Source organism: Rattus norvegicus, chromosome 6 (assembly GCF_036323735.1).
Source record: "Rattus norvegicus strain BN/NHsdMcwi chromosome 6, GRCr8, whole genome shotgun sequence".
Classification (NCBI taxonomy): domain Eukaryota; kingdom Metazoa; phylum Chordata; class Mammalia; order Rodentia; family Muridae; genus Rattus; species Rattus norvegicus.
The window spans coordinates 144289677-144315291 of NC_086024.1; the positions used below are offsets into that span (position 1 = coordinate 144289677).

The window sequence follows — 25615 nt, forward strand, 5'->3', positions numbered from 1 at the left end:
TAACCATGGGTACAAGCTGTGCTGCCCCCTGTTCCCATGTCTACCTGCCTGTGTGACTGATCCTTACACCAACCCTCTTGTTCCCGCAGATGGACCATGACCCACGAAACCCCGCGTACATTGCCACCCAGGGCCCACTTCCCGCCACCGTGGCCGACTTCTGGCAGGTGAATCTTCTTTCATTTTCTTCTCTAAAGACAAAACGTTAGTAAGTCGTTCACGAATCAACACGATGGATTCAGTGGAACAAATTCCTTCTTGTGCATACCGCTTTGCACATATTACTTCAGAACGCGTGAGTTCGTCACTTTCTCATCGGAGATGTTCAACAGTTTTAACGGTTTTTGCTCTTTAACCATATCATAATCTAACTTTATAAAAGATTACAAAGTGAAAGTAATATGCATTTACACTACGTTTTCTTCAAATGTGACTTTATTGTTTGATTTATTGCTTTATTTTTATGAAGGTGAAAAACGTGCCCAAAATATAGTTTATCTTATTTCAGGGTTTTTAATTTTATATTTCAAAGGCCATCCTGGTCTTTTTATCTAGCGCAATCCTGCATCACCCCAAATGAGTCTGAGACCTGGGAACTAGCTCTAACATGAACAAATGAGGTGGAATTAGACGGGACAACAGAGTGCCCCGCCCTGACCAGGATAAATAGGACCAGATTTGGGGAAAGAACATAGTGGGTCACAGGATTGGGAGTGTGGCAAGGCAGATCATCCACTGGAATGCAGGGCTAGGCTCCCCCAGCAGCAGCAGGTTGTAGCCTCTGGCCACATGTTAGCCCACAGGGATCCTGGAACAGAGGCAGGAAAGAGTAAGACTGCTGGGTGTGTTGCAGTCGGCCCAGGAGGAGAAGGGCAGACAGTGCAGCCCAATGCTGTGTAAGCCTGCTGCTGTGAAAGAAATGGAGTCGCAGCCATGTGCTGACCTGAGACCAAATTAATCAATCTGGATAACTTGATGTAGACCAATCTGTCAAAGGTCAGTAAATAAGCTGGTGTTCCCCATTCTAGACTTTTGTTCTTCCCTCTCCCAACTTGTGTGAAAAGGAAATGCAATGGAAGGGGTGGGTCGGGCCTACAGCTGCCCAGGGCACTTTGCCTGCACACACACTGGACCTCAGATTTCATCACGTGCTTCGTGGGCAAGGCTCGCCAACCAGGAGGGGTGAGGCTGAGCACAGAACACATCCGTGTGACCTCCTTCTCCACCTATCGGCCTTCCTCATGCTATTGGGAAAAGAAAAATGAATCAGGCTGGTCAAGCCACCCTGCAGATGCTTCTGAGTGTGGCATGGATCAAGCGGCCTTTGCCGTCAGGATGGTGACGAGCACATTGTTCTCCCTCGACTCAGAGAACACTTAGGCCCCCTCGATGTGAAACGCACAAGAGTGTCCATGCCAAAAGAAAACCGTCCGCTCACAAGAAACTTGGGCACACCGTCTTCAGAGCACACTTCGTGTGGGAGCCCACTTCAGTCCACCCAACTGCTCAGAGCTACAGACAGGAAGAAAGAAAGAAAGAAAGAAAGAAAGAAAGAAAGAAAGAAAGAAAGAAAGAAAGAAAGAAAGAAAGAAAGAAAGAAAGAGGATATTCTGAATTATGGACAAACATGCTCACAGGGTCCCAAGCCTGCTGGCTTCCTGTCCGAGTGAACGCATGGAGGAATGTGTCTGGTGTCACCACCTTCACCAGCTCACTCCCCAGCGGGCAGTGCTTCATGCAGGTCAGGGTCCTGTCACCAACACAGCCACAGCCCACTGAGGGGTGGGAACAGAGACTTCTCACACCCACTCCCCACTCTTAGATCATCCAGTTCCCAGATAAGAGACACAAAGCCCTTATATTTATGAGCCTTTAAAGCGCCGGAACGGGGCAGATATCAACCGTCTATACTATTCCCTGCCAATAGCTCCTAGACGTGACCTGCCGTATTCTGCCTGGGCTGCTCTTACACTGACTGGCCAGCCCTCATGGCCACGTTTTCAAGATTCATCTTCCCTATGGGGTCTTCTCTTCCTCCACCACCTTCTCTCCTCAGACCCTAAGTCCGGGAACTGAAACTCTGCGTACATCCCTTTTGCCCAACTATAGGCCGTAGGCATCTTTATTCACCAAACAGGGATGAGTTGAGGGGCAAGGTTACATAGCATCATCTGGTCTGTGTGAGTATCTTCTCATCCCTGAAGAGGATTACACCCAGGGCCAGTAATTAGCATTACAATGCATAGCCACAGACCAAGTCTGAGCAGTTTTAAATTAAGGAGCAAGGTTTGCACAGCAAAGGCTGGTAAACTGTGAGAGAATTCAGCATTACAATCCATAGCATCAGACCAAGCGCTCAACGGATCTTTACACTGCAGTCCATGAGACTGGGAGGTTCGTCTTTTAGCCAAGTTCATGGCCAGAGTCAGAGAGCTTAACTCGTCTTCTGCTTATTGCTGACTGGGGCTGTAATTGCTAAAGATGGTTCATTGCATCACTATGCACTGACCACAGGACATTTTAGAGAAAGTGATTCTAATTGGAATTACCAAAGGAAAAATTTGAAAGTGGGAGGAAGTGCAGGGTCAGTTGAGGCACAATTCAATCTGAATTTAGCATAGAGTTCTGGGAGAGACAGAGCATCTTCCATTGGTAACAGCTATTCTACATCCAGAAGTGTCCATGGCCTATAGGTTTGGTACCTCAGGATGTCAGCACACTTGAGCTTGGTGGAGCCATAGTGGGGGAGGAGGGGAGGAGGAGGAGGAGGAGGAGGAGAAGGAGCAGGAGGAGGAGGAGGAGCAGGAGGAGGAGGAGGAGCAGGAGGAGGAGGAGGAAGGGGAGGAGGAGGAGCAGGAGGAGGAGGAGGAGGAAGGGGAACAGCAGCAGCTGTTCATACATGTGACTACTTCAGGGAGTAGGCAGGGTTACAGTTAGGAGATGATCGTGCCTGAAAGGTAAGCAGAAAGATTCTTACGTGTACCCATCTCACGGATGCCACCTTAGAGGATTATAGCTAGGAACTGCACAACAAGTAGACAGGAAAAAAAGGGATATTAGCTTCCCAGCACCTGCAGCTCAGTTGGTCAGCCTCCATGCCATGTGTCTGAGGTGCCTACATGCACAGAGCACAGCTCTTCCTCACTATCTGTCTTCAAGTTAATAAAAAAAAATATTTAGAAATGGTGAGTATTCATAAAGACACAAATGGACAGTTACCTTTGCTGCTGGCCGAGCAGCATGTACAGAGAAAGCCCCCACCAGCTAAAACTTCCCTCAGACTAGAAAGTCTCCCACAGGAATGTGAGTGCAATTTTAAGGGATAAAACTCCCTTAAAGCTGAGTGCATAACCCCACCGGAAGATGATGATATCTTCCTCTTCCTTTGCACATGTGCAGTTCCGGTCTTCAGCAGGAACAGGCCCTTTGACCAAAGAACTAGAGACAATGTTTCAGAAAGTTGCATCATAAAGCGTCTTTTCAAGAAAACTTGGCGGGTGGTAGCAAGGGGTGCTCACCCAGATGCCTCCTAGGCATGGGTTAACTATACCCTTGTTAGCCATGAGTGAATTTCCATGGGAAAGGCCAGGGTGGCATAGTCTGAGGGTGAACAATGGAGAAAGGCTGCAATCCTTTCTTACAGCTGCTGTGACTACAGACAATGAGCCAGTGGCAAAGACAGCAGGATTCACTGTCAGCCCCCATGGCCAGCAGTCCCCTGGCACAGTGGACTGGATCCTTGTGCCCATGCTGACAGAGCTTCTTCTTGGCACTCTCCAGCTTAGGCATCATGACTGTTTGCAGCATCTGACTTCATCTCCAGGACTTCATGGCCTCCTTGCTTCATTTCCAGACTCCTCTCCTGATCTAATCCCACAGCAATGGCCTCATAGTCCATCCTGAGTGCTGTGAGTTCCTCTTAACTTGAACTCATTGTATAGGCCAGACTGGCCTTGAACTCCTGGTCCCCTACCTCCCGAATGCTGGGATTACAGGCATGCGGCCCCACACCTGGCAATGTTTCTGAGTGATCCCACATTTTCAGATACTGGCTGGACACAAGGGCCACCATCTATCCTCTAGGACTTACTGAACAGCTCACCGGCTCCTTCCTCACGCGCCGTGGGCTCACCCCACAGGCTGTTACGACCAAGCATGCTGTGTACAGACTTTTTAAACTATGCTTTGCAGGGAAATGGTGACAGTACTAAACTCTGTATGTCTTCAAGACAGGCACAAAGTTTGTCAAATATTTTCATTCTGCAGTTGGTCAGGTCTGTAGATGAAAAACCCACAACACAGAAGATGGGGGCTGCGAGGCCTGAAGTTAGCCCTTGAACTTCCTCTACAGGAGACAGAATGAGGGGTCAGCAATGGGTTTTTCTCAAAGAGTAAACCATTTGAAATAAGACAAACTTTAGGTTGGCTGTAACAAGGATGAGCCTCTGTGATCTTAGCACTTGGGAGGCTGAGGCAGGAGAATGTCAATCTCAAGGCCAGCATGGGTAACAGAATGAGACCCTGTCTTCAAAAAAAGGAAAAGAAAAGAAGGAAAGAAAGAAAAAGATAATACAAATCTCAAAGGAAAACTATCCAGCTTGTGAAGAGGCGTTATATTGCTATAAGTAGGACTATAGTCGGGCTTTCCTCTCTCCTCCATGTTGCTCACACCCTGTCTGAAGCTTTGTGTCTGCTTCTGGGACCACAGTGCAATCAGTTAGAGACCACCAGAGAATTCACAGGAGCAGCCAAGATGACAAAGTGTTCTACAGACACAGGAGGAAAGGGAACCCACCGAGGAGAGAGGAAGGCAAGGGTCCTTGACAGTTAGGGTCCCATGTGGGCTACATTCACCTGCCACACCATCACTGCTGATACCACGGAAAGCTTGGCCTAGAGGACTATGGCTGGAGGGAGGATGCCAGCTGTTCACAGGCCAGTAGATACTTTTAGGTGGGAATATTCATTTGGACTTGTGAGGCTTTACTGTTTTATTGGGGACTTCTGAAATAATTACCAGGACAGCGTAATTCCTCATGTCCCTGTCTTTGATACTCAGAGCTTTTCCCCAACCTCCCTCACCCCCTCCATATGGGTAAACGCCTATAGCTCTTTGGAGAATGTAAACCCATGCCTTGGTCTCTGCGCCTAGGATATACAGGTCTCAGATCCTCCCCTAGAAAAGACTCTTCAGTCTACAAGGTGCCTCCTACTTACCCACTGGGCCAAGTGGAGTAGAAAGCAGGTGTACACGTTAGGAGAGACAGAGTTAGAGGAAAGAAACTAGCCTTCAATGCACACTCTCATATGTGAGACACTGGATAGACACCTGGTCTCATTTGACTGCCTAACCATCCCATGGAGGTATAGCGCAAGGCTCATGTGACATTGCCTGGGATACCTAAGAGTCGTCATAGTCACAGACAGGAAGCAGACCCATACGTATCACATGCATGGAGAGAAGAATCAGTGTTTAATGGAGACAGTACTTCATCTTGGGAGACGGATGGTAGGAACTGCTGCCCACCAGTGGGAATGTGTGTACTGTCTTCAAACTGAGCACTGAGAAACAGTAAGTTGTACATTGTGCCTATTTTACTACAGTTTGAAACATGAACCACGATTCCAAGTCTATCAAGGAGAAGCAGAGGTCTGAAGCCATGCCTGACCAACCAAGGTCACAACTCAGTTACGGCAGAACACATTCTAAATCCAGATCCAGGTGGCTTGCAAGAGTCTTCTAGACATGATCCCAGCACACCTCAGTAATGGTCCCCGACCAGCTCATTAAAAACATCTCAATCACTGGATGTTAAGGCCCATGGTCTCTCGGGTGCTTGTTGCAGACTCATCCCATGGGTACTTGTGTCTCCAAGACAGACCCGAGTTCATCCATAAGCTTTGCCCTCTTAATACATTCCTCATGAGCTGGGGCTTGAATACAGACTCAATCGTGCCGCATGATTCCAGGATGATTTGTGTCCCCAGCTCCCTTTGTAGCTCCAGACACTCATGGCAAAGCAGTCATGGCTACTCACCCCTGTCTACTCTTGGTTGCTGGTGACAAGAGGGAGTCTCCGATTCTGCTGGCTGGGCACTGAGATGGAGTAAGCGAGCACAGAGCAGAGCGCTCACTGGAAAGTCCACAGCCAAGGAACACAAAGACGAGACAGAGATGAGGACGGTTCAGCAGGAAAACTTAACTTTCCAGGACACTGAATTTCAAGTGATTCACCCCCTGGGTTTTAGATGCATATATTCACAGCCTTTTTACAAATGAAAGCAAACAAGCAAAAATAACAGCAACAGACTGTCTACAGTCTTCCTAACCTAAATCTGGGCTTGGTCTGGGAGACGTTTCTGTGATCACAGTCAGTGGCCATTACAAGAGGAAATGACACATTGTTTCCTTTGTCATGCAAGCATTTAAATCAGACTGAGTTTAGTAGATCGTGGCTTTGTCTTTCCCCTTCTTGCTGAAGTGATAAAAAGAAATTCCCAATTTAAGAGATCAATTTAAGGGAGAATGGATTTACTTGATGACGGTAGAGACCGTAGCCCATTAGAGCAGGGGTGTCAGAGTGACAGAAAGATGAGAGAACTGGTCACACGACACCCACAGTCAAGAGCAGATGGCAGTGAAATACACGTACACCCTCAGCTCCCAAGCCATGAAATGGTGCCCTCCATATTCAGTGTGGGTCTTCCCACCACAGTTAACTCAATTAAGAAAACACCTCACAAATGTGGTCACAGGCCAACCTAATATGGAGAGCTTCCTCATTGAGAGCCCTCCGCTTCCCAGGTGACTCCACAGTGTGTCAAGTAGACAGTCAAAACTAGCCAATACACAGCTAAAAATATCCTGGCTAGTTTGTTTGTTTGTTTGTTTGTTTGTTTGTTTTACATCCCAAATTACCCCCCTCCCAGTACCTCTTACACAGATCCTTCCTGCATTCCCCCCTCTCCTCTTCTGAGAAAGCCCTCTGGGTATCCCACCCCACCCTGACCCCAGTACATTAAGTCCTGTAGTGACTAGCTAGTTTTTATATGTCATAACAGTCCCTTTTCCTCATCCCTATCCTCCCCTGTCTCCTCTCTATCCTCTTCCTTGTCTTCCTCCTCTTTGTCCTCTTCCTCCTCCTCCTCTTCCTCTTCTCCCTCCTCTCCTCCTCTTGTCTTGCACCTGGGAAGAAAACAGGGGAGGGAGACAGAGGAGAGTGTGGTACCCAACAGAAGCCCTTCTCTCTAAGGAGACCCCACACACATTCACTTGAAACTGGGCTGCAGGCTGGAGACTCGGGATTCTAAGTGACCCCCAAGTAGCACCATGCCTGTGCCAAACAGCTGGCAACAAGTCCTCCCAACATGTTTGCACATGGCTGGATAGAAAGAACTAGAGTTCGTGGGAACTGCTGTGTTACAAGAGCCCTTCAATGATATGATGGTCAACCCAGACAGAAATCAGCTCAACAACAAGCAAGCAGGCTGTCATGAGTGTTCAGGAGAATGGTTAGGTGGTTTTTGGTGAAGTACAAAATTCCTTACTTTTATGTTTTCTCTTTTCCTTGGACAAAACATTACCAGGGTAAGCAAGCAACAGGCAGAGGTGTCACTCCTCACCAGCCATCAGACCGCACCCCTGTGACTGGTGGGCATGCATGCTATTTCTTATCACCTCTGTGTATCAGCTCTAAGTGGGTAGCTACCACACTAATGTGTTTCCTCACTAAGAAGATGTCAGCACGTTGGCGAGATGGCTCAGTGGATAATGGTGCTTGCTGCCAAGCCTGACACTCTGAGTTCAATCCCAGGGAACCCACACCGTGGAAGGTGAGAAGTGACTTCCACAAGTTGTCCTCTGATATCCACATGTATGCTGCTTTGGCATTTGCATGCATTTACACACACACACACACACACACACACACACACACACACACACACGCATAAATAACCTTAAAGATGACGTTAGATCTGGATATGGTGGCATATAGCTATAATCTCAACTCTTAGAAGACTAAGGCAGGAGGCTTGTGATGTTGAGGCCCGCCTGAGGCTGGGAGTACAATGTAGGACACAGGGACTCTGTATACAGGATGTCTCAGAAGAGCTGTTTCCGTCTTTGATCTACTTAGCCCCAGGAGTCATCAGTGAACATTCTTGGGCATCTGTGGTTGCCCTCCCATCATTCACTCAGCATCCTTTTCTCTGAGTTCAATCCAAAGCAGACATGAGGTGCACAGTCATGAGTGGGAAATGCCTAGCCTTCTTGGAGAAAAAGCTGTCTTCCAGTACAAACAGCTATCTTTAAAAAAAAATATCAGAAACCAGTTTTCTGTACATCCATGCATGTGGTAGACAGAATCCAAGGACCTTTGATAATGGTTAGCTTTAAGTTATCTTTATTTTTACACAAACATGCGGTGTTCTTTTTGTTTTTTAAACAGAGCTCTCACTGGGGGCAAACCTCTGTTGTCAATGTTTGAATTTTTTAAAGATTTATTTATTTTTATTCTATATGCATAGGTGCTTGTCTGCATGTCTGTGTGTGTGCTATGAGCACGTGTGATGCCTACAGGGTCCAGGCAAGGACATCCGATACCCTGGGATGGAGATACAGGTGATGGTGTAGATGCTAGGAACTGAGTCTAGATCCTCTGCAAGAGCAACAATGTGCTCGTAACCACACAGTCGTGTCCCCACCTACACAGTGGTCCCTTTTAAAAATTGTGTTTTTAATTAAGCATGGACTGTATGATGGAAATGGCAACAAGACTAGGATCTCATCCAGCGTAGATGAAGACCTAAAGGTATGAATATAGGTAACTCAGAGGCAGGATGAAAGCATCTGTTTCAAGAGATCTGCTCAAGGAACCAGGAATGCTGTCCCGAAAAAAGGCTTGACTTCTTTACTTGGATCTCCTGGGGCTTTGACAGTGTTGTTGTTGTTGTTGTTGCTGCTGCTGCTGCTGCTGCTGCTGTTTTTCAGTTGTACATATCCTCTTTGGTTGACTAGTGCAATGAGACTAAAAACATGTCTGTCTACTCTGCTCCTATTCTGCGTAGGAAATGCCTCAGGACCCCTCTTATCAGGGCCCACAACACAGTATAGTATGGGGTGTCAGCACCTCATCTGCAGAATTTACCCGTTACAGCTGAAGGTTCACACCCAGTGGCCAACATGCCTTCACATGCGTGCATCAGAACACTGCTCTTGAGTTTGACCCATGAGCATCACATATGAGTGAGTGGGTTGTAGGTGTTGGTTTCTCTGCCAGGCTGGTCACTCAGCGATATGTCCTCCCCTGTGCTGGATGTGTTTTCTGGGCTGATAGTGTCCCATGGTGTGAGGGACAGCCATTCTATGTCTTGGCTGTTAGGAACTGAGAGTGGGCTTCCAATCTGCTCATATCATCTCCTTTGATCTGCACCCAGAGACAGAGGAATCAGTTTTAGGGTGCACCCTTTTCCTATTTTGAGGAACTCACGTGCCACCTCCTGCCCTCCCCACCCCCCATGCACACAGAGGTAAAACTCATTCTGTTTCTCACCAAAACGCATGCATGTGTGTGTGTGCACGCGCACATGTATGTAAGGGAGTGTATATATGCATACAAACAGAGACTAGAGGGCAACACCAAGGGCCTTCCTCTGTTTATCCTCATCTCATTTTCTGAGGCAGGGTCTCTCACTGAATCTGGAGCTTGCCAGTTCAGTCAACGAGTGCCAGAGACCCACCTGTCCCTGCCTGTCCAACAGGGTTTAAAGACATACACATACCACCAAGCCTGTCTTTCATACAAGTGCTGGAGATCTGCACTCAGATCACCATGCTTGCCCAGTTGGCACATCACAGGCCCTCCTTGTGGTACTGATGCACACACACTCTCCTGGCAATCTAGTTGAGCACCTTTTCTCAGCTGTTGGCCGTTTGCACATCCCAGAGATGATGTCTATTCAGACTCCTTGCCCATTTCAGTTGGGCTGGTTTTCCTCTGCCAGTTAAATATGTAGTCATTCAAAATGGCCCCGAGGAGAAACATTGTTTCTTTTCATCTGCTTTAGTTGACTTTGAATGGAATTTGAACAGAACTGACATTAGTTTCAGTGTAAATGGACAGTATGACAGGGCAGTGATATACCCATGAATATACGCATTTGCTTGACCAGGAGGTCAAAGTAGCACAAACTGGTTGGATTAAAATATCTAAAATACTCTCCCATAGTTGTATATGTCGAAGTTGGGAGCCCAAACATGGGCAAGGCTGTGATTCCGCTAAAGCTTGGGGAGAATCCTTCTTATAACTTGTTGTAGTTCTTGGCACACTTTGGCTTGCAGCTATATCCTTCCAACCCCACCCATATTCCTTTGGCTGTATCTGCCACTACTTGCTGCCTCCCTTTCTGTAAAGGTGCTATCCTGGAGAGTCAGGATGGGCTTTCCTCTGCCAGGACCTTATCTATTCTGTAGTTCAATAGCGATCTTGTCCTCAAATAGGGTGGCAGGTCCAAGAGCTTAGGACTCCAGTGTGACCTTTGGGAAAGACACAGTTCAACCCACAACGAAGAACGATGGAGTTTTAAGTCAAAATGGGTTTTCCCGTCAGCACACTTGTTCAGTTGGGTTAAATAACAACCAAAGAATGCATTTCATGTTGAGTGGATAAATGGTCTAAATTACTTCCTTTGACTCTTTCCGTTTGTTTGCTGCTGATCAACCCTAATGAAGATCCTTCTGCAAGGTAGTTGAACTGAGTGTCACTGGAAGTTTCTACGCTTTGGTAGAAAGGACAAGATTGGCATCAGGTTGTTTAGTGGGTTTTACTTCTGCCCAGATCCACTGGATGGCATTTGTCTGTGAGGCAGAAAGAAGTCATAAAGGCAGACTCCAGGACCCTAGAGGGCATTGCTCAGATCACCCTGTGCCTTCAAAGAAGGTTTCAAGGAGAAACACTGCGTTTGAAGCAAATGCATAAGACGGGGCACCCCCAACTCTTCCCTGACCCACAGCCCACAGTGTGGAGTCTATACCTGGGACCCAGAACCAAAGGTTCCCTCCCTGCTCGTCCATCCAGCAGACTTACCTCCATCTGCTGGTGGAGGTCCTGCTCACTGCCTGGGAATCGTGACCCACTGTGACTCTGCAAGCAGAGGGAGTCATGGATGGGACTTCAGACGCCAGGACTTAACACAGCCCCTGCCTATGATGCTCAGGACTCCCTGCCTAGTCTGAGGTCTCTACCCAACTAACTCATACCTATGCTAAACAGCTGAGGAGAAGACCGGGATTGCTATACTCTCTGGTGCTCAGACAGATGAAAGTTCCAGAAACATGAGAAATTATATTGATTTACAGAAACTCGCCAAGATAACAAATGTGGAGAGAATGAAATTGACTTGGCTGAAATCTTATAGCACCCCGCATTCCTACCCAAAATATGAATTAAAATCACGGGCCAGACAAAGTCAGCGAGGACCAAGGCTGGAGGCAGGTAGTGAGGCCCTGGTTTCCTGCCTCGGAAGGGACAGGAGAAAATGTCATCAGACTTTACAAGCAGCTTGTGCCCAGTCAGGCTGCGATCTATCTGATTTAGTAAAGTCCCTCTTTGCCTTTATACATACTGACCTAAAAAGAAATATTATCCCCTAGGGTGCCTTTGAGATTGTTTGTTTAAATTAAGTTTCATTTGGATTTAATCTTAACCAAATCTTCAGAGAGCCAGGCGGGCGCCCTGGAAGGAAGCACTGTGTGCGCGCGAACCAATCAGAGAGGCCGTAGAACCTGGAGGACCTCCCCCTCCCTCTGCAAACGAAGGGTTCGGTAATGTCACACGCGGGCAGCAGGCAGCGTGCTAGACGATGGTTTATGGTCTAGATCATTGTATTTTTATTACACTCATAAAATCTGTGTTTCTCCTCATTTTCGTAATGGCTTCAATGAGCGCCTCCACTTTCCAAAGGCACAGTAAATCGTTCTGTGATGGGAGCCCTGATTCGGTGGAGCAGGTTGGAGAGCTGACTGTAGGAAACATACTCAGAATTCTCGTCTCGCCGGACTGGCACTGAGGCAAAAAGAAGCGCGCGGGCTCAAGTGTGATTCGTACTTATTTGCGGGCTTTCTCGTAACTACTTCAGGAGGTTTCCATTAAATTACAATATAAATGATACACAACAAGATGCCTTAAGAGTATTGACTCTTTCAATCCCACAGGAATATAAATCAATACGGAGGGAGGGAAACATGCGCGCATGTCTGACTTTTAAGATGTAATTTAATGGAGGAACCTAACCTGAATGGTGTTGAGAAAGCATTTTCTGTGTGGCACGCCTGGGCTCCTTAAATAACAAGATCTTAATCGGATTTTTACATCTGCATTTAAAAGAAATGGGAGCTCCCTTGGATACCAATTTTACACCTAAACTCAGGTACTTGTAGATACTTCTGTGATGCTAATTCAGGACAAGGCAGGGAAATCAGAGGGCTCTTCATCCTGTCCTGTCCTGTGCTGTGCTGACAGAAGTCTGCACAGGCCATGCCTCAGCAGCACCCTCATAAACACCTTCAACATTAAACACGAAGGTTTGCAACTCAAGGTGAGAGGCTATGTTTACAAAGATGGTGACTGAGGGACCTTTCAGCCTGACACACGTGTGTGCTCTGTACTCAGGTGTGTGTGTGTGTGTGTGTGTGTGTGTGTACACATTGTGGCTTAGATGTGAGTCCGGTAAGTTATTAACTAAGTTTCAGATTGTTGTTGTCTGTTGTACACAATGTTTGGGCAGACTCTGTCCTGCTCTGTGAATAAAGGCTTCCTCAGAGCCCACTATTGACAAGAGGGATAGATGGCTCCCTAATAACCACATGGACCAACAAGATCGTCAAACAAACAAACAAACAAAACCCAGTGGCAACTGCCTTTAGTCTGCTTGCAGAACAGAGGGTTTTCATCAGGTTCATCCAGACTGAAGCAGTTTTGTGTTACATTCTAGAAAGTTTCTTTTCCAAACCAAAAGATGCACGGCTTGATGGCACAATCCTCGAATCCTAACACTCAGGAGGCAGAGGGGCAGAGAGGCAGAGGGGCAGAGGGGCAGAGGGGCAGAGGGGCAGAGGGGCAGAGGGGCAGAGGGGCAGAGGGGCAGAGGGGAAGAGGGGCAGAAGGGCAGAGGGGCAGAGGGGCAGAGGGGCAGAGGGGCAGAGGGGCAGAGGGGCAGAGGGGCAGAGGGGCAGAGGGGCAGAGGGGCAGAGGCAGAGGCAGAGGCAGAGGCAGAGGCAGAGGCAGAGGCAGAGGCAGAGGCAGAGGCAGAGGCAGAGAGGCAGGGGCAGAGGGGCAGAGAGGTGACAGATCTCTGTGAGTTTGAGACCAGCCTGGCCCACATATCAAGTTCCAGGCCACATGGTGAGACTCTGCCTCAAAAAATAAAGTTGGGGGGCTGGGGATTTAGCTCAGTGGTAGAGCGCTTACCTAGGAAGCGCAAGGCCCTGGGTTCAGTCCCCAGCTCCGAAAAAAAGAACCAAAAAAATAAAATAAAATAAAATAAAGTTGGGGAGCAACAGCCAAGCAGTATCTGGGTCAAGAGGAAAACATACTTCAGGTTTTATTTTATTTTATTTTTTTAAATATCTCACGGAAGCCATAGAACATGGAGATAATGTATTCAGAGGGGTGAAGCAGCCGCTGTGTGCAGCATCTAAGGAGAAAGGCATGAGTTTCCCATGAGAGGGATAATTGGAGACTGTCTCTGATGGTAGTAACCACGAGTTCTGTGTCACCTGCAGATGGTGTGGGAAAGCGGCTGTGCAGTCATCGTCATGCTGACACCCCTCTCTGAGAACGGCGTCCGGCAGTGCCATCACTACTGGCCTGATGAAGGTTCCAACGTCTACCATGTCTATGAGGTACCGGGACCGGGTGCCTAATCAGGGGCCTGGCAAGAAGCACATGTCTCTAGTCCTCATCAACAGCCTAACCTGTGGGGCTAGGACATCCCCAGGGAGGGCTGTCAGCACCTTTGACTTCAGAGAGATACAGGTGCCATGCAGCCGAGAGACCCAGCGCCTTACACCAGTACCTAGTTAGGGATAAATAAATATAGGCACTCCATATCACAACTGTGTTAAGTCTAAAGGCACAAGGTGGCCCAGGTTTCAAATAACAAGCATTCAAGCAAGTTCCATTTTCACAGAGAATGCTGCCCCTATCCCAGTGGCTGCTGGGTTTTCTTGCCTGAGCCATGGGTCTACAGTATTTGACTTCTTTTGTGAGGGGCAGATTTCCCTTGCTGGTTCCCTACACGTACCAGATGAGGACAATAGCTGTGGTGTTTAAGCTAGGACTAGAACGCACTCTTTGGATGCTTGTGCACTAAAATTAGACACAAAGGACTCACATGGGGAGCACGCTAGAGCTTTCACAGGAGCCCACAGTATGACTGGGAAGTCATCGTCTCTAATATCGCCCTCAATATCTGCTGAATCTTATGTTCCCTGATCTATACCGAGACTGGAAAGGAGACCCTAGGGCAAAGCAGACCTCACCTGTCTTGTCTCCTCACCATACTCTCCTCTTTCCCCAAAAATGCCACCTGTGTTCTGTAGTCTTGGGCTCATGTGCTCTGCTAATCTGTCCCCACCAGGTCAATCTAGTCTCTGAACACATATGGTGCCAGGATTTCCTGGTGAGAAGCTTTTACCTGAAGAACCTGCAGACCAATGAGACTCGCACGGTGACCCAGTTCCACTTCCTGAGTTGGTATGACCAGGGAGTCCCTTCCTCCACGAGGTCACTCCTGGATTTCCGCAGGTAAAACCAAGAGCACGCTGCAAACTGTCTCGATTAGAGTGTGCATAGACAGGCCTAGGGTGTATGGGCTGGGACAGGTCTCTCAGGCTTTGAGATACTCCCTTCAATGCAACAACTGGGCAGGAAGACGAAGGGAGAGAGGGAAGGGTGTAGTGACTGGCCCCTGTTCGGTACAAGTCACCTTCTGTCACTAGTGGTGATAAAGGTGAGGCAGCAGACATCATAGAGCTCTGCCAGTATGGACATAATTTGATAAGATTCTGAAACCCGCCTAAGATTTATATATTCCATACAGTGTAATAAAGTCAGGTTTTTAATTTGGCTACTCATCTGCCAGCCAGGATAAGGAAATTTTGTCAGGGAAAGGCCAGGTTCTAGAATAGAGAGTCTTGTATAAAAGCCTGAATATATGGAGCACATGAACATATATGTGTGGTTAGTACAGTTTTCAAGGCGACCATCTTTTTAATGCGCTCCCTTTTTGTTTGTTTGTTTGCTGCTCCAAATCAGCCATCCATCCAAAACAATTGTCTCCTTTCGAAGGGTCTTTATTGAGCTGTTGAGATGAATGCTTGACTTTCTTGCAGGAAGATATTGACGATGTAAACAAAGAAAAATGTAAAGTAGATATGCTGTTTGCCCTTCCCACCCAAAGTGGTAATAAGTGCAAAGATGTCTTATCGATGTCAGTGACAAGTTCTGTGTCCCACATGTAGCTAACTGAAAGCCCACCCACCCTGCAGATTCTCAGACAAGGAATTAGGGAGCCGGGGCACAGTGTTTTACAGAGAGTCATATCACCAGATGATAAGACGGTCAGTTCTTTGTCCTCGAGCCTGAAGTTCAAGAGAGTGTTGAGATGGAAACAGTGCCAAGACTGATCTGGGCTGCTTAAGTTCTCACTTTACAAATTTTGGAGCTTAACGCGATGTGGCTACTTTTGCCTTCTAGTCCACATTGAAAAGAAAATATTTGCAGACAGGGTCTCCCTATGTAGCCTCTGGCTGTCCTAGAACTATATAGGCCAGTCTGGCCTCAAACTCACAGAGATCTGCCTGCCTCTGCCTTTCAAGTGCTGGGAATAAAATTTCTTTGTCTGAATGAGTCATTCTTTGCGAAGAAATGTCATGAGAGAGTTTGAGGAAGGACAGGAATTTGGTTTCAAGGCCAATGGCTCCTGCCCAGCAGTCACTTCCCCTTAGGACTTTGGAAAATCGGCCACAGCTCCTTCCTGCCCACCCTCAGGGTCTAGCCACTAGACTCTTCCCAGTACAGACCTGAAGATACGGGTAGGGAGTCTCTTGCTCATGACTGGCAAAGTGGATGCAGCTATGCAGATGGCTGTCCATCTCACTACCCGTCTCTAACCGCATCCAAGGGGTTTGCACATATATGTGTATAGGCCCATGTCTGTATTCATATATGGAATGGAACATACCCATATCCAGCCCTCATGGAGAAACACATCATGGAGGAAATCAGAGAATCCCCAAGTCTCCCCAACCCCAGAGTCTGAGGAGACATGATCCAAGGTTTGTGTAACATCATCTAGAAAACAGACTTTGAGCCTGTGTTGCCGGCTTCGGTGGGGGAGAAAGCCTTCCCTGAAGCTTTGCGCAGGACCCAGCAGCTCAGCTGAGGACCCTATTACCTCTCTTTATCCTGGATAGTTGGCACAAGTGACCACACTCTCTGGATACCCTGGCTTAGACATGAGCTTGCCAGTGTCAGCTAGACGGACCCCACCTTGTTCAGGAGAGGGGGTTCTAGTCTCGGAACAATAGCCTAGTGTTCTCAGCAAGCCTGGGGTGTGAGTCAGGCACCCAAGATGTGTAATTAACTGTTGCCAGAGCCCAGGGGGCACACATTTACACTTTAAAGAGAAACTGCTAAGAGATAATTAGTCACATGTGAGGGCTTGGCTCTACAAACCTCTCTTCTCTCCGCCTGTCTCTGTGTTCTCTCTTTCTCTCCCTCTCTTCCCCCTCCTCCCTCTCCCTCCCGGCCTCCCTCCCTCCCTCCTCTCCTCCCTGCACCTCTTGCTGTGTTCCATGCATCCACTAACGCTGCTCACTCTCAAACCGACAAACCCTTACTTTGCCAGCTACTTAGCGGTGGCCAGTGTCATTTTTGTGATGTTGCAGCTAGTAATATGAGCCCAGTTGCATAGTCACAAAAGTGATCATTGGAAACTGTGACTGCAGCAGGGACATGGGGGCCCCTCTCTGAGCCTCTAACGACCTCACCTGACTTTGCTTGCTGTTCCGTTTGCATGGCGACTCACTCAGTGACCAAGGGTTGGTTTGTATGGCTAACGGTTCCTTCTTGGGGAAATCCTCCTGCAAAAGTCCACATAGTATCCATTTCTGCTCAATGTTGGAGACCTCGCTTGCTGGTAACCTGTCTAAGAGCGAAATGAGACAACCGTGTATTTCTCATCTCCATGAACAACCAGCACTTGCATCTCAGGTCCTCGGATGAACACATGGGCTCTCTGTGTGATGATTTTGCTTTTTTCCTACCTGTGGTATTTCACGCTGTAATAACCCATGGTTCCTTGTGAATAAAGTTCTAAGCTATAACACCACAAGTATTTCCATCCACCGTGTCTCCCACCCAGACCGGGGGGGGGGGGGGTTCCATGGTAAATATGTCTGGCGCAGGGCGGGTCTGATAATGGGTATGAAAATTGCAGTGAGATCTCGAAAAGGCCTCCCGAGGCAACCGATACGGAGGAAACATACCTTAAACCTCCTGTAAAGGAAGATGGGGCTAATGAATGGAGATCTGAGTGGCTGCCACTTAGCCTGGGTCACACTCCTACCTAGAGTGGCTGCCACCACGGGTGTGAGAGTTAACAGTGCTCTGAGTTACAGATCCCTTTTCTTACGGTGTATCTGCTATTCTTGGTCCCATCTGAAGAGCAGCACAGAGCAAACCTGGTAACTAGGCATCTGTGAGCATGGAGACAGTTTCCCAACCCACAGAAGCTAAGTGTACAGTGTGACCAGGAGTCAAAGGCATGGGTCTGTGGTTGTTTCTGTTAACAGGGGAGCTCTGCAGAAAAAGAGAGAACTTTGAGAGGAAAGCCACCCAGTGGGCCTGGCCCCTGGTCTTACAGAACTTTGTGCCTGCTAGGCCAGGGTTCCCTCACAGCCATACCTCAGCCCTCTGCACAGGCTTTAGTTTCACACTCTGTCTTTAGCACCTCTGTGTGTCCGAACTGGAACCCAGTAGGGAACAGGAAACCTTAGCAGGAGAGAGGCAAGTGGATCTGCTTTCTAACCTGGTTGTCCTCTGGCGTACTGATATGTGGGTTCTGCTGCAAGGGAGTTTATCTCTGGTTTCTTACCTCCTCCAATGATGCACCTCTCACACTCATGACCACAAAGGGCTTTCTCAGAAAGGACCCAGAGAGAGAGAGAGAGAGATTACTTGTTTTGCCCTCATAGTTCTGAGAACTCCCCCTTTTTTTGGAGCCTCGGTGGGTGGTCCAGAGGCGCTAAGGTGCTGCAGGTTTTTACAGATTATAGAGCTGCCACAGATCAAGTGCAGCTGAAAACAGCTTTGAACATGACCTGTCTGTAGGGGGGCATATCTTATCAGGGCTCTGCATCTGCCCTTCAATTCCCATTCGATGGTCCCGTTGTGGGGGAGGGGGGAGTCAGACTTCTCTCAGAAGTAGCTAAGTCTAGTAACACCTCAGTAGAAGTCAAAAAAAAAAAAAAAAGACACTTTCTGATACTGGGCTGCCTGGTACTAAATTATCTACTCAGTGCACTGGCCATAGGACACAGGCTACTGCCCCCTCCCCCTGGTCATCTCTGCTTGAAGGCTCGCAGCCACAGCTGATTGGTTTCCGCTCTCCACATAGTGTCACCGTGCTTTGGCAGCAAGGAAACGTGACACGTTCCCATTTCTGGTTCAAGGAGAGACTTTTTTTTTTTGTATTGTCAATTTTCTTCCTCCCTAATTTGAGCCTCATGGCAGAAGGTCACAGGTCATATTCGCCCTCATCACGCTACTTTCCCCCCCTTCCAGCAAACTCAGATCCTGTCTTCGCTCTCCTTGATAACAATATTTCACTGAGAACGTCAGTGTGCTTTGAAAACGTGTTTAGTTGTTTCACTGAATTTAAAGAGTAGCGCTTGGACATTGTACTATGCATCAAAACCAACCCTCTGGTTGAGATATGATTTGGTTGACAGTACCTTACATATCTCGTGGGTAGTACTCTTAGCTACAGGTCCAAACTCGTACAGTAAAGTTATCTTTAAAAACACCCCCAATTAAGAAAAATAGGAAAGGCCATCTTGAGCTCCCTGGATTAGTCCCCAATATTTACATACTTCCCTCAAGCTGGCAGATAAGATAGGACCTTCAGGATGCTGTTTTTAGGTATAATAATGTATTTCAGTGCGATGTATAGACTATAAGACATTTTATGCAAGACAAAATTCAGAATTCTCCTACAGAAGCCCAGTCAGTGGAGCCATACACGAGGACACATCAGGAGGGAAGAAAGAGCCTGAGGGGTTGGGGCCAAAAGGAACAGGGCTGGCTCCTGTACCTGTCTCCCAAAGCTCACCCTGGCAAGGGGAAAGAAAGCATTCACTATAGATGTGTAAGATGTGTTTTTAAAGCTCATTGACGGAGTCACCATTGAAAGGAGAAACGAACCATTGAGCTAGATATGTAAACCCTCATTCTCTATGTCTTAGGGACTTTGTGTTGGGGCTTGCTAGAGTTTGGATGGCTGAGTCCCGGCGTGTCACTATAACTTCTATCTCTCTTTATTTCAGAAAAGTGAACAAATGCTACCGAGGCCGCTCTTGTCCGATAATTGTCCATTGCAGGCAAGTATAACTCAACGCAGATTACATTTTGCTCTTTCAAAACATAACAGATACCATTACGGTGCGGGTTGAGCTTTCTGACTGACTGTTGAATGTATCTAGCTGGTCTTTCCAGGGGAAACCACAGATATAAACTTAATTCGCCATTCTGTTTGGCTAGAGGAAGCTGTGGATCTTTTTTTGCACATGGACTAGATAGTTCCATAGGCTGCCTTCTACTTCTAAAGGCCCCCTCACAAATGCCTTATTTTTGCCTAAACGCTCTTGATGCCACAAAAACTTGAGGACCACGGGTTCGGGTATGTGACTTTATCCCAGTCACAAGATGAAAAGTGACAAGACTCTGCCACCACTCTGCTCTCGGTGGCTGGGCCTTTGTAAAACCTCAGTGGCTGGGGCTAAGGTCATACCAGTGAGAGCTCAGAGGACGTTCAGCCCATCAGCTCCGTGTCAACTGGACTCCATGCTCAACAGTTCATGGTGAAGAATGTACACTCCGTTTACCTAACTGTCTCATAGAGCATGCCTTTCTGCCTGGAATGAAAAGAAGATCTGGTCCTAAAGGTCAAGTATTGAGTGTGTGTGTGTGTGTGTGTGTGTGTGTGTGTGTGTGTGTGTGTGCAAAATCTGTGCAAACGCTTCTGCCTTTGAGCAGGGGGTGAACATAGCCTGCAGCTTTGTGTCTCGCAAAGCATCTTTCACCTGTAAATGTGCTAAGATAAGTTGCAGTTTGTTGGGAGATTTGCACAGTGTTTCTTAAAGTGTTCTGGATCCGTGCCACGTGCACGAGTGAGCTGTGCCAGGCTCTAGGATGTCAGCAGCTCCCGTTGCAGCACTGAGCATCCTAAAAGCCCACATGCAAATGAGGGCACAGTGTGAAGTATTCCTCCTGCCAGCTCCAGCTTTGCTACAGCATTTGGGGGAAGCTGTGAACGCTCAGGCAAGGGCTCTCTGCTCGAAAAGGATGACTGGGAGCCGTCTCAAACCCCTGGGAGCCACAGGGCTAAGTCTTCAGTAGATGACTTAAAGTTGCAGTGGATTTGCCAAAAGTCTACATGTGAAGCAGCCTCCTTTCTGGAGAGGCCAGGGGCACAAGAACAAACCCATCTGACAGAAGAGCATGTGGAAAACTCACACGGCACAGTGGTAACGTCTACATGGTATCTACATCTCGTGAGAGAGGACAATGCTGAGGCACTCTCCCCGCAGAAGAGCATTTTCCTTTCTCTTTTTTTCACTTGCAACTTTAAGAACATGGTTCAAATCATGATTTCTACAACATGATCTTGCAAGACGTGATTTTTACAACTCCAGTCCTAGTGGCCAACATTTCCAGTTATAGCTGGTGGCAGGAGGGAAACGTGAGAGGACGGAGCTTTCTGAAGAACACAGTCAAGAAATGAATAAAAGGTATTCATTTATTCTCCCCTGGGAGGGAGGACGCCTTGAAGAGGAGAGCCCTGCATTTTGACAGGCATGGGATGGGCTCCCTGCTCTACCACCCAGCCTTCTCCACCTGGCTGCCTGCTGGCTTGGAGTCACAGGACACTATCAGGGACTGTAGGAGGTAAATGCCATCTACTTCTGGCACCAGTGAGCTTCTCTTCATTTTTTTTTCCTCTGACAAAATTGGCCACATCTCAGAGTAAAGGGTAGGCAAGGAGAAAGCATTCTGAGAGACACATTCCTGGCCCCCTTTCTTCTTCCTGACTGTGTGTGTGTCCGTTGCCCTCACCCCCTCTAACATGCTGTTTCCCTTCCTCTCCCAGCCCCACTTGAGAATGAGGAAGGACTTGGCTGCTGGCTTTGCTGAGCCTGCTCACCCAGGTTAGGCAGCCTTTCACTCTCTCTCCTTCTGTTGACAGTGACGGCGCGGGCAGGAGTGGAACCTACGTCCTGATTGACATGGTTCTCAATAAGATGGCCAAAGGTGAGAGATGATGGTGTTGCTATAGCAACATGGGGAGCACTATCCACAGGAGGCCTTGGAGGAAATTAGCCTATTGCTGTCCCTTTCCTGAGTCAAGTGGCGTTGAGGCTGTCTGCGGCAAGTGTGTTTGTCTTTTGAGGTTCATTCTTTATTTTTGGTGGAGCCAGCGCACATAGTGTGGCTGCAATAAGGGTCTGCCCCGTGCAGCTTGGCGTAGCATGAGGAGACCAAAGGGCAGCCTCGGACGTTCAAATCCTGCTGTAGGTGAGAACCCTTGCAGTACTTTGTGTAGCCTTCTGTTGCTGTTTACTGGCTTGGCAAGGTTTGATTTCACTTTCTTGGCACCTAAGGACAGGTTCTAATACCACCAGTATGCAGAATTGGTTTAGAGGAGTTTGTGTGTGTGTGTGTGTGTGTGTGTGTGTGTGTGTGTGTGTGTGTGTGTGTGTGTCCCAGGCATTCCTGTGCTGGGTTTTGAACAGTCTAACCTAATATTTGGCCCACAAGAAGACTTTCTGTATCTATAGTGACCAAGCAATTGCTCTGTTGAATTCAGACCATTGTAGGAAGGGAAGCCAGAGGTAAAGTTAAAGGGGAGGGCTCTATCACCCCTGGGGAACTATACCCTGAGAACCCCAGGCAGAGCTGCTGGGAAGGCCCAGCACCTGCCTGCCGGCCTTCACCTTACTCCTCCCTACTCACTCATCCCGTAAGTCCAGGAAGCACAGGACTGGGTGGCACAGTCCAATCTCCTTCAACGGTGAACACATGAGCACACCAGGCTGCCCTGGAGTCTGGCACCCTTCACACCTCACACCTGGCCACCAGGGCAGTTCCTTTCACATCTTTACTTGTCCACCAGATCCTGATGATTCAGGCGGATTGATCCCTGTGAGTCTCAAAGGAGTGCTAGCAATCCTAACTGTGTTTTCCCCTGGCAAGAAGAAAGAGGGGCAGAGGAAGGAAAGGAGAAGGAAGATGGGAGAGAGGGGAGGAGAGGAAGGAAATTCGAGAACGAGAAGGAAGAACGAGTAGAAGGAGAATCCAGGCAGGTGTGAAATGATGGAGCAGTGTCTGGTGTTCACGCAGAGGCCTGAAGCATCTGCAGAGGGACCTGAGCTTGTAACGGGGAACGTCTGGGCTAGGGCCAAGCAGTTGAGCCACCCTGAGGCTCAGGCTTCCCCCATGGCTCTGGGGCAATGGCTCTGTTCTCTGAGCCCCACCCCTGCTTAGCCACTTGCAGGAAGAAACACAGACAAAAGACCAAGCACAATGCAAAGGCTCGGGGTCACTCACTCGCTAGCTGCTTTCAGTGATGTTGTTTGGCAGGGTGACATAACGCAACCTTAACATTTTTCTTAAAAAAATGTCCTTCTCCTTACCTATTAATGCTGCTCTGGCTTGTTTGAGATGTCCTTTTCTTTGCAAACCTTCAGTCAACGGTGCCGTTAGCAATCAACAGGACTCACATACTTCTCCCCTTACTGCCCGTCCTGTATTTGCTCTGGTGAACGTAATATTCTCCTTCTGTTACACCAAAATCCCCTCAGAACGATACAGATAATTTTAGCTAGATGTTTTCTTTCATGACAGCGCTTACAGTACGCTATAAAAAGCTCTTTGGCAAACATCTATTTCATGCAAAAAGACGGCAAACAGCAGGGTGAGCTCTTAAGGCACCAGCCAGGGTTGGGCCCTAGTTGGGGACACTGAGTTGGAGTGATCTGGCATGGGGTTTTAGTGACTCCATTCCTCTCCTAGAGAATGAAGCAAGAGCAGTCAGTTGGTCAGGCCCAGGGGGTGGGCTAACTGTCGTCTGTCAGCCCAGGCCTTCCGTTTCCTTAGCTCCATTCTACCATGTAATATCAGATTCCATTTAAAGTGTGGGCTCTGTGCTCACAATGCAAGACCATCCATGTGGAACTGGTCAGAGCCAGTGGGCTCCCTGTTCTTCTAGGATCCATCACCAAGACTGACCTGCTCCCCTTCCCCAGGGGTCTGCAGTGTGAAATCCCCTGACCTGGCGCCCGGCTGGGGTCTCAAGAGCGATCAAAGGGCAGGCGGCTCCTCACAGACCGAGGTGGGCCTTTCCCAGGCCACCACCCCTAGAGGCCGCTGGGGTTTTGTCCTGGGCGGCTGGGGTGCCTTTGTCTGGCCTGAGAAGCTGGAGGCCCATGTTGCCAACCCAGCGTTCATCAAATGATCAGAGGCCCAAAGACCTGGACTGCAGCCTTTCTTCCCCGGTTCCCTTTCTTAAAATAAATGAATTGCAAGAGCAGCAAAGAAAGCCTTTGCAAAGCTGGCCTGTGCAGCCGCGCTGTCCTCAGAGTCCTCCGCCCTGTGCGCCCAGCTGCACCCAGCGGCCTCTCATTCACACAGGCCTTTCAGGGATTAAGGTCCTCAGGCCTAGCACAAGGGCTGGAAGAATGGAGTTGGAATAATTTAAAGTTCTTTCCGCGCTGTCTGGTTTGTTAGCGAGTAGACAATGATGCACTCGGAAATCAAAGTAAATGCCCCCCCACCCACCCCCACCCCCACCCCCACCCCCACCCCCACCCCCGCTCTCGAAGGGCCGAGCTGCACATAGGTAATAGGGTCTGGAGATCACTTTGTTTTGTTTGCCACAGCAAATGCATCGTCTACTCAGAAGAGAGGCATGGGCCTCTCCCGCTGAAGCGTTTGGTTCTCACCTGGCCCCGTGCTGCTTCCTGAGCTTTCTACGTTTCTGTTCAGCCCTAACATCCTCTTACCCAGGGCATCTTCCTACTTCCTTACGAAGTTCAAAAGGCAAGTGGTCCAAGCTTTTATGACTGAGTCACCACAGCACCGGGACCCACAGAGCTCTGGCATTAAGGATCACTCAGGCAGGGCCAGCACATGACTGCAGGGTTTTGGCAACCTTCCTAGCAGGAGTTTGAGGGAAGGAAAGGGTCCCTTGGCCTCCAGATGAGGCACGGACCTGCTTTGAATAAAGACCATCAGCCAGATCCCCCTGAGCTGTGGCCCCGCAGCTGTAGCATGGGAAATAGAGAGCAAGGCAGGTGCTCCTATCTGGTCAGCCACAGGCTTGAAACTGTGTCTTCCAGCATGGCTCCCTGACTTCCATGTCCTGCACAAGCATGTGTAGGCTTATGCTAGCACACACTGCTATGCTGTGAGATCGGTCAAGAGTGGGTAAGGATAACTGGCTGTGCCGCGCCAGACTCCTCCTCAACAACCATCCTTCCGTCCACTCTCACTGCCCCCAGGGTGCCCTCTCTTACAGGATGCACAGTTTGTGAGTGGCCTGGGTATCTCATGCCTTGGGAAGCCTGGTCTCTTCACCCTTCTACACCTGGCAGACTTCCCTTAGCACAGTGACTTCATGCTCTCCTTCAACAGACTAACCAAAGTCAATTACAGAGCAGACCACATTCGGCTCATCTGTTGGCAGGCACCGGTCTGTTTGTAACTTGGGGCCACGCCCCACGCTGTGCAAGACCTGCTGGAATCCCCATCTGGAACTGTATGTGTCTACGAGTGGGATGGCTGAGTCAGGGGCCATCGTGGTTGTACCGCCCGGCATCCCTCGCACTGCTGTGCAAAGATCCACGTGTTGTATGCCACTGCCTTGCTGAGTTCTACTTTTCTAATGTATTCACTTTCACGTTTTATATTTGATCGATATATATATATATACATATATATATACACACACATATATATATATATACTGACAAAATTCTCCCTCACTCTCCCACCCTCTTTGGTCTTCCCACCCCATTAGTCCCTCCTGTTCCCCTAGACAATTTCTTGTCCACTTTCGTGTCAGACATGTGAAAGTTTATGAACATGTACAAAACCAGGGAGCCACAGAGGAGAGAAAAATCAGTCATCTATCCGAGCCCGGCTTCATTTACTTAGTACCATCTCCGGTTACACCCATTTTCTCGCCAACAACAGGATTTTATTTTTCATGAAGGCTCAAAAAGCGAGTTGCACTGTCTCTGTCCATTTCTCTATTGGTGGACAGCTGGGTTGGT

General features: G+C 48.4%; 1 protein-coding gene, 1 long non-coding RNA gene and 1 other non-coding gene across 7 annotated transcripts in view; 2 read left to right on the forward strand and 1 right to left on the reverse strand.

Annotated features, from left to right (window-relative positions):
• Positions 1-25615, forward strand: part of Ptprn2 (protein tyrosine phosphatase, receptor type N2) — a 752006-nt gene that overhangs the window by 707109 nt on the left and 19282 nt on the right. For all 4 annotated transcript variants that reach the window (NM_031600.2, XM_039111861.2, XM_039111863.2 and 1 more), the window contains 5 exons: positions 90-167; positions 13784-13903; positions 14641-14807; positions 19610-19663; positions 21529-21593. In NM_031600.2, coding sequence (NP_113788.1) covers positions 90-167; positions 13784-13903; positions 14641-14807; positions 19610-19663; positions 21529-21593 — 484 coding nt within the window. The remainder of the gene's footprint in view (positions 1-89; positions 168-13783; positions 13904-14640; positions 14808-19609; positions 19664-21528; positions 21594-25615) is intronic.
• Positions 9716-23549, reverse strand: LOC120093227 (uncharacterized). Of its 2 annotated transcripts, none has more exons than XR_005486350.2 (3): positions 22976-23549; positions 17054-17211; positions 9716-11144 (listed from the first exon to the last, which is right to left on the reverse strand). It is a non-coding gene; the product is annotated as an uncharacterized LOC120093227 (long non-coding RNA). The 2 variants fall into 2 exon arrangements; XR_005486348.2 differs by lacking the exon at positions 9716-11144 and adding an exon at positions 15104-15387 and having other exon boundaries at positions 22976-23544.
• Positions 16918-17004, forward strand: Mir153 (microRNA 153). Its single transcript, NR_031895.1, has one exon. It is a non-coding gene; the product is annotated as a microRNA 153 (primary transcript).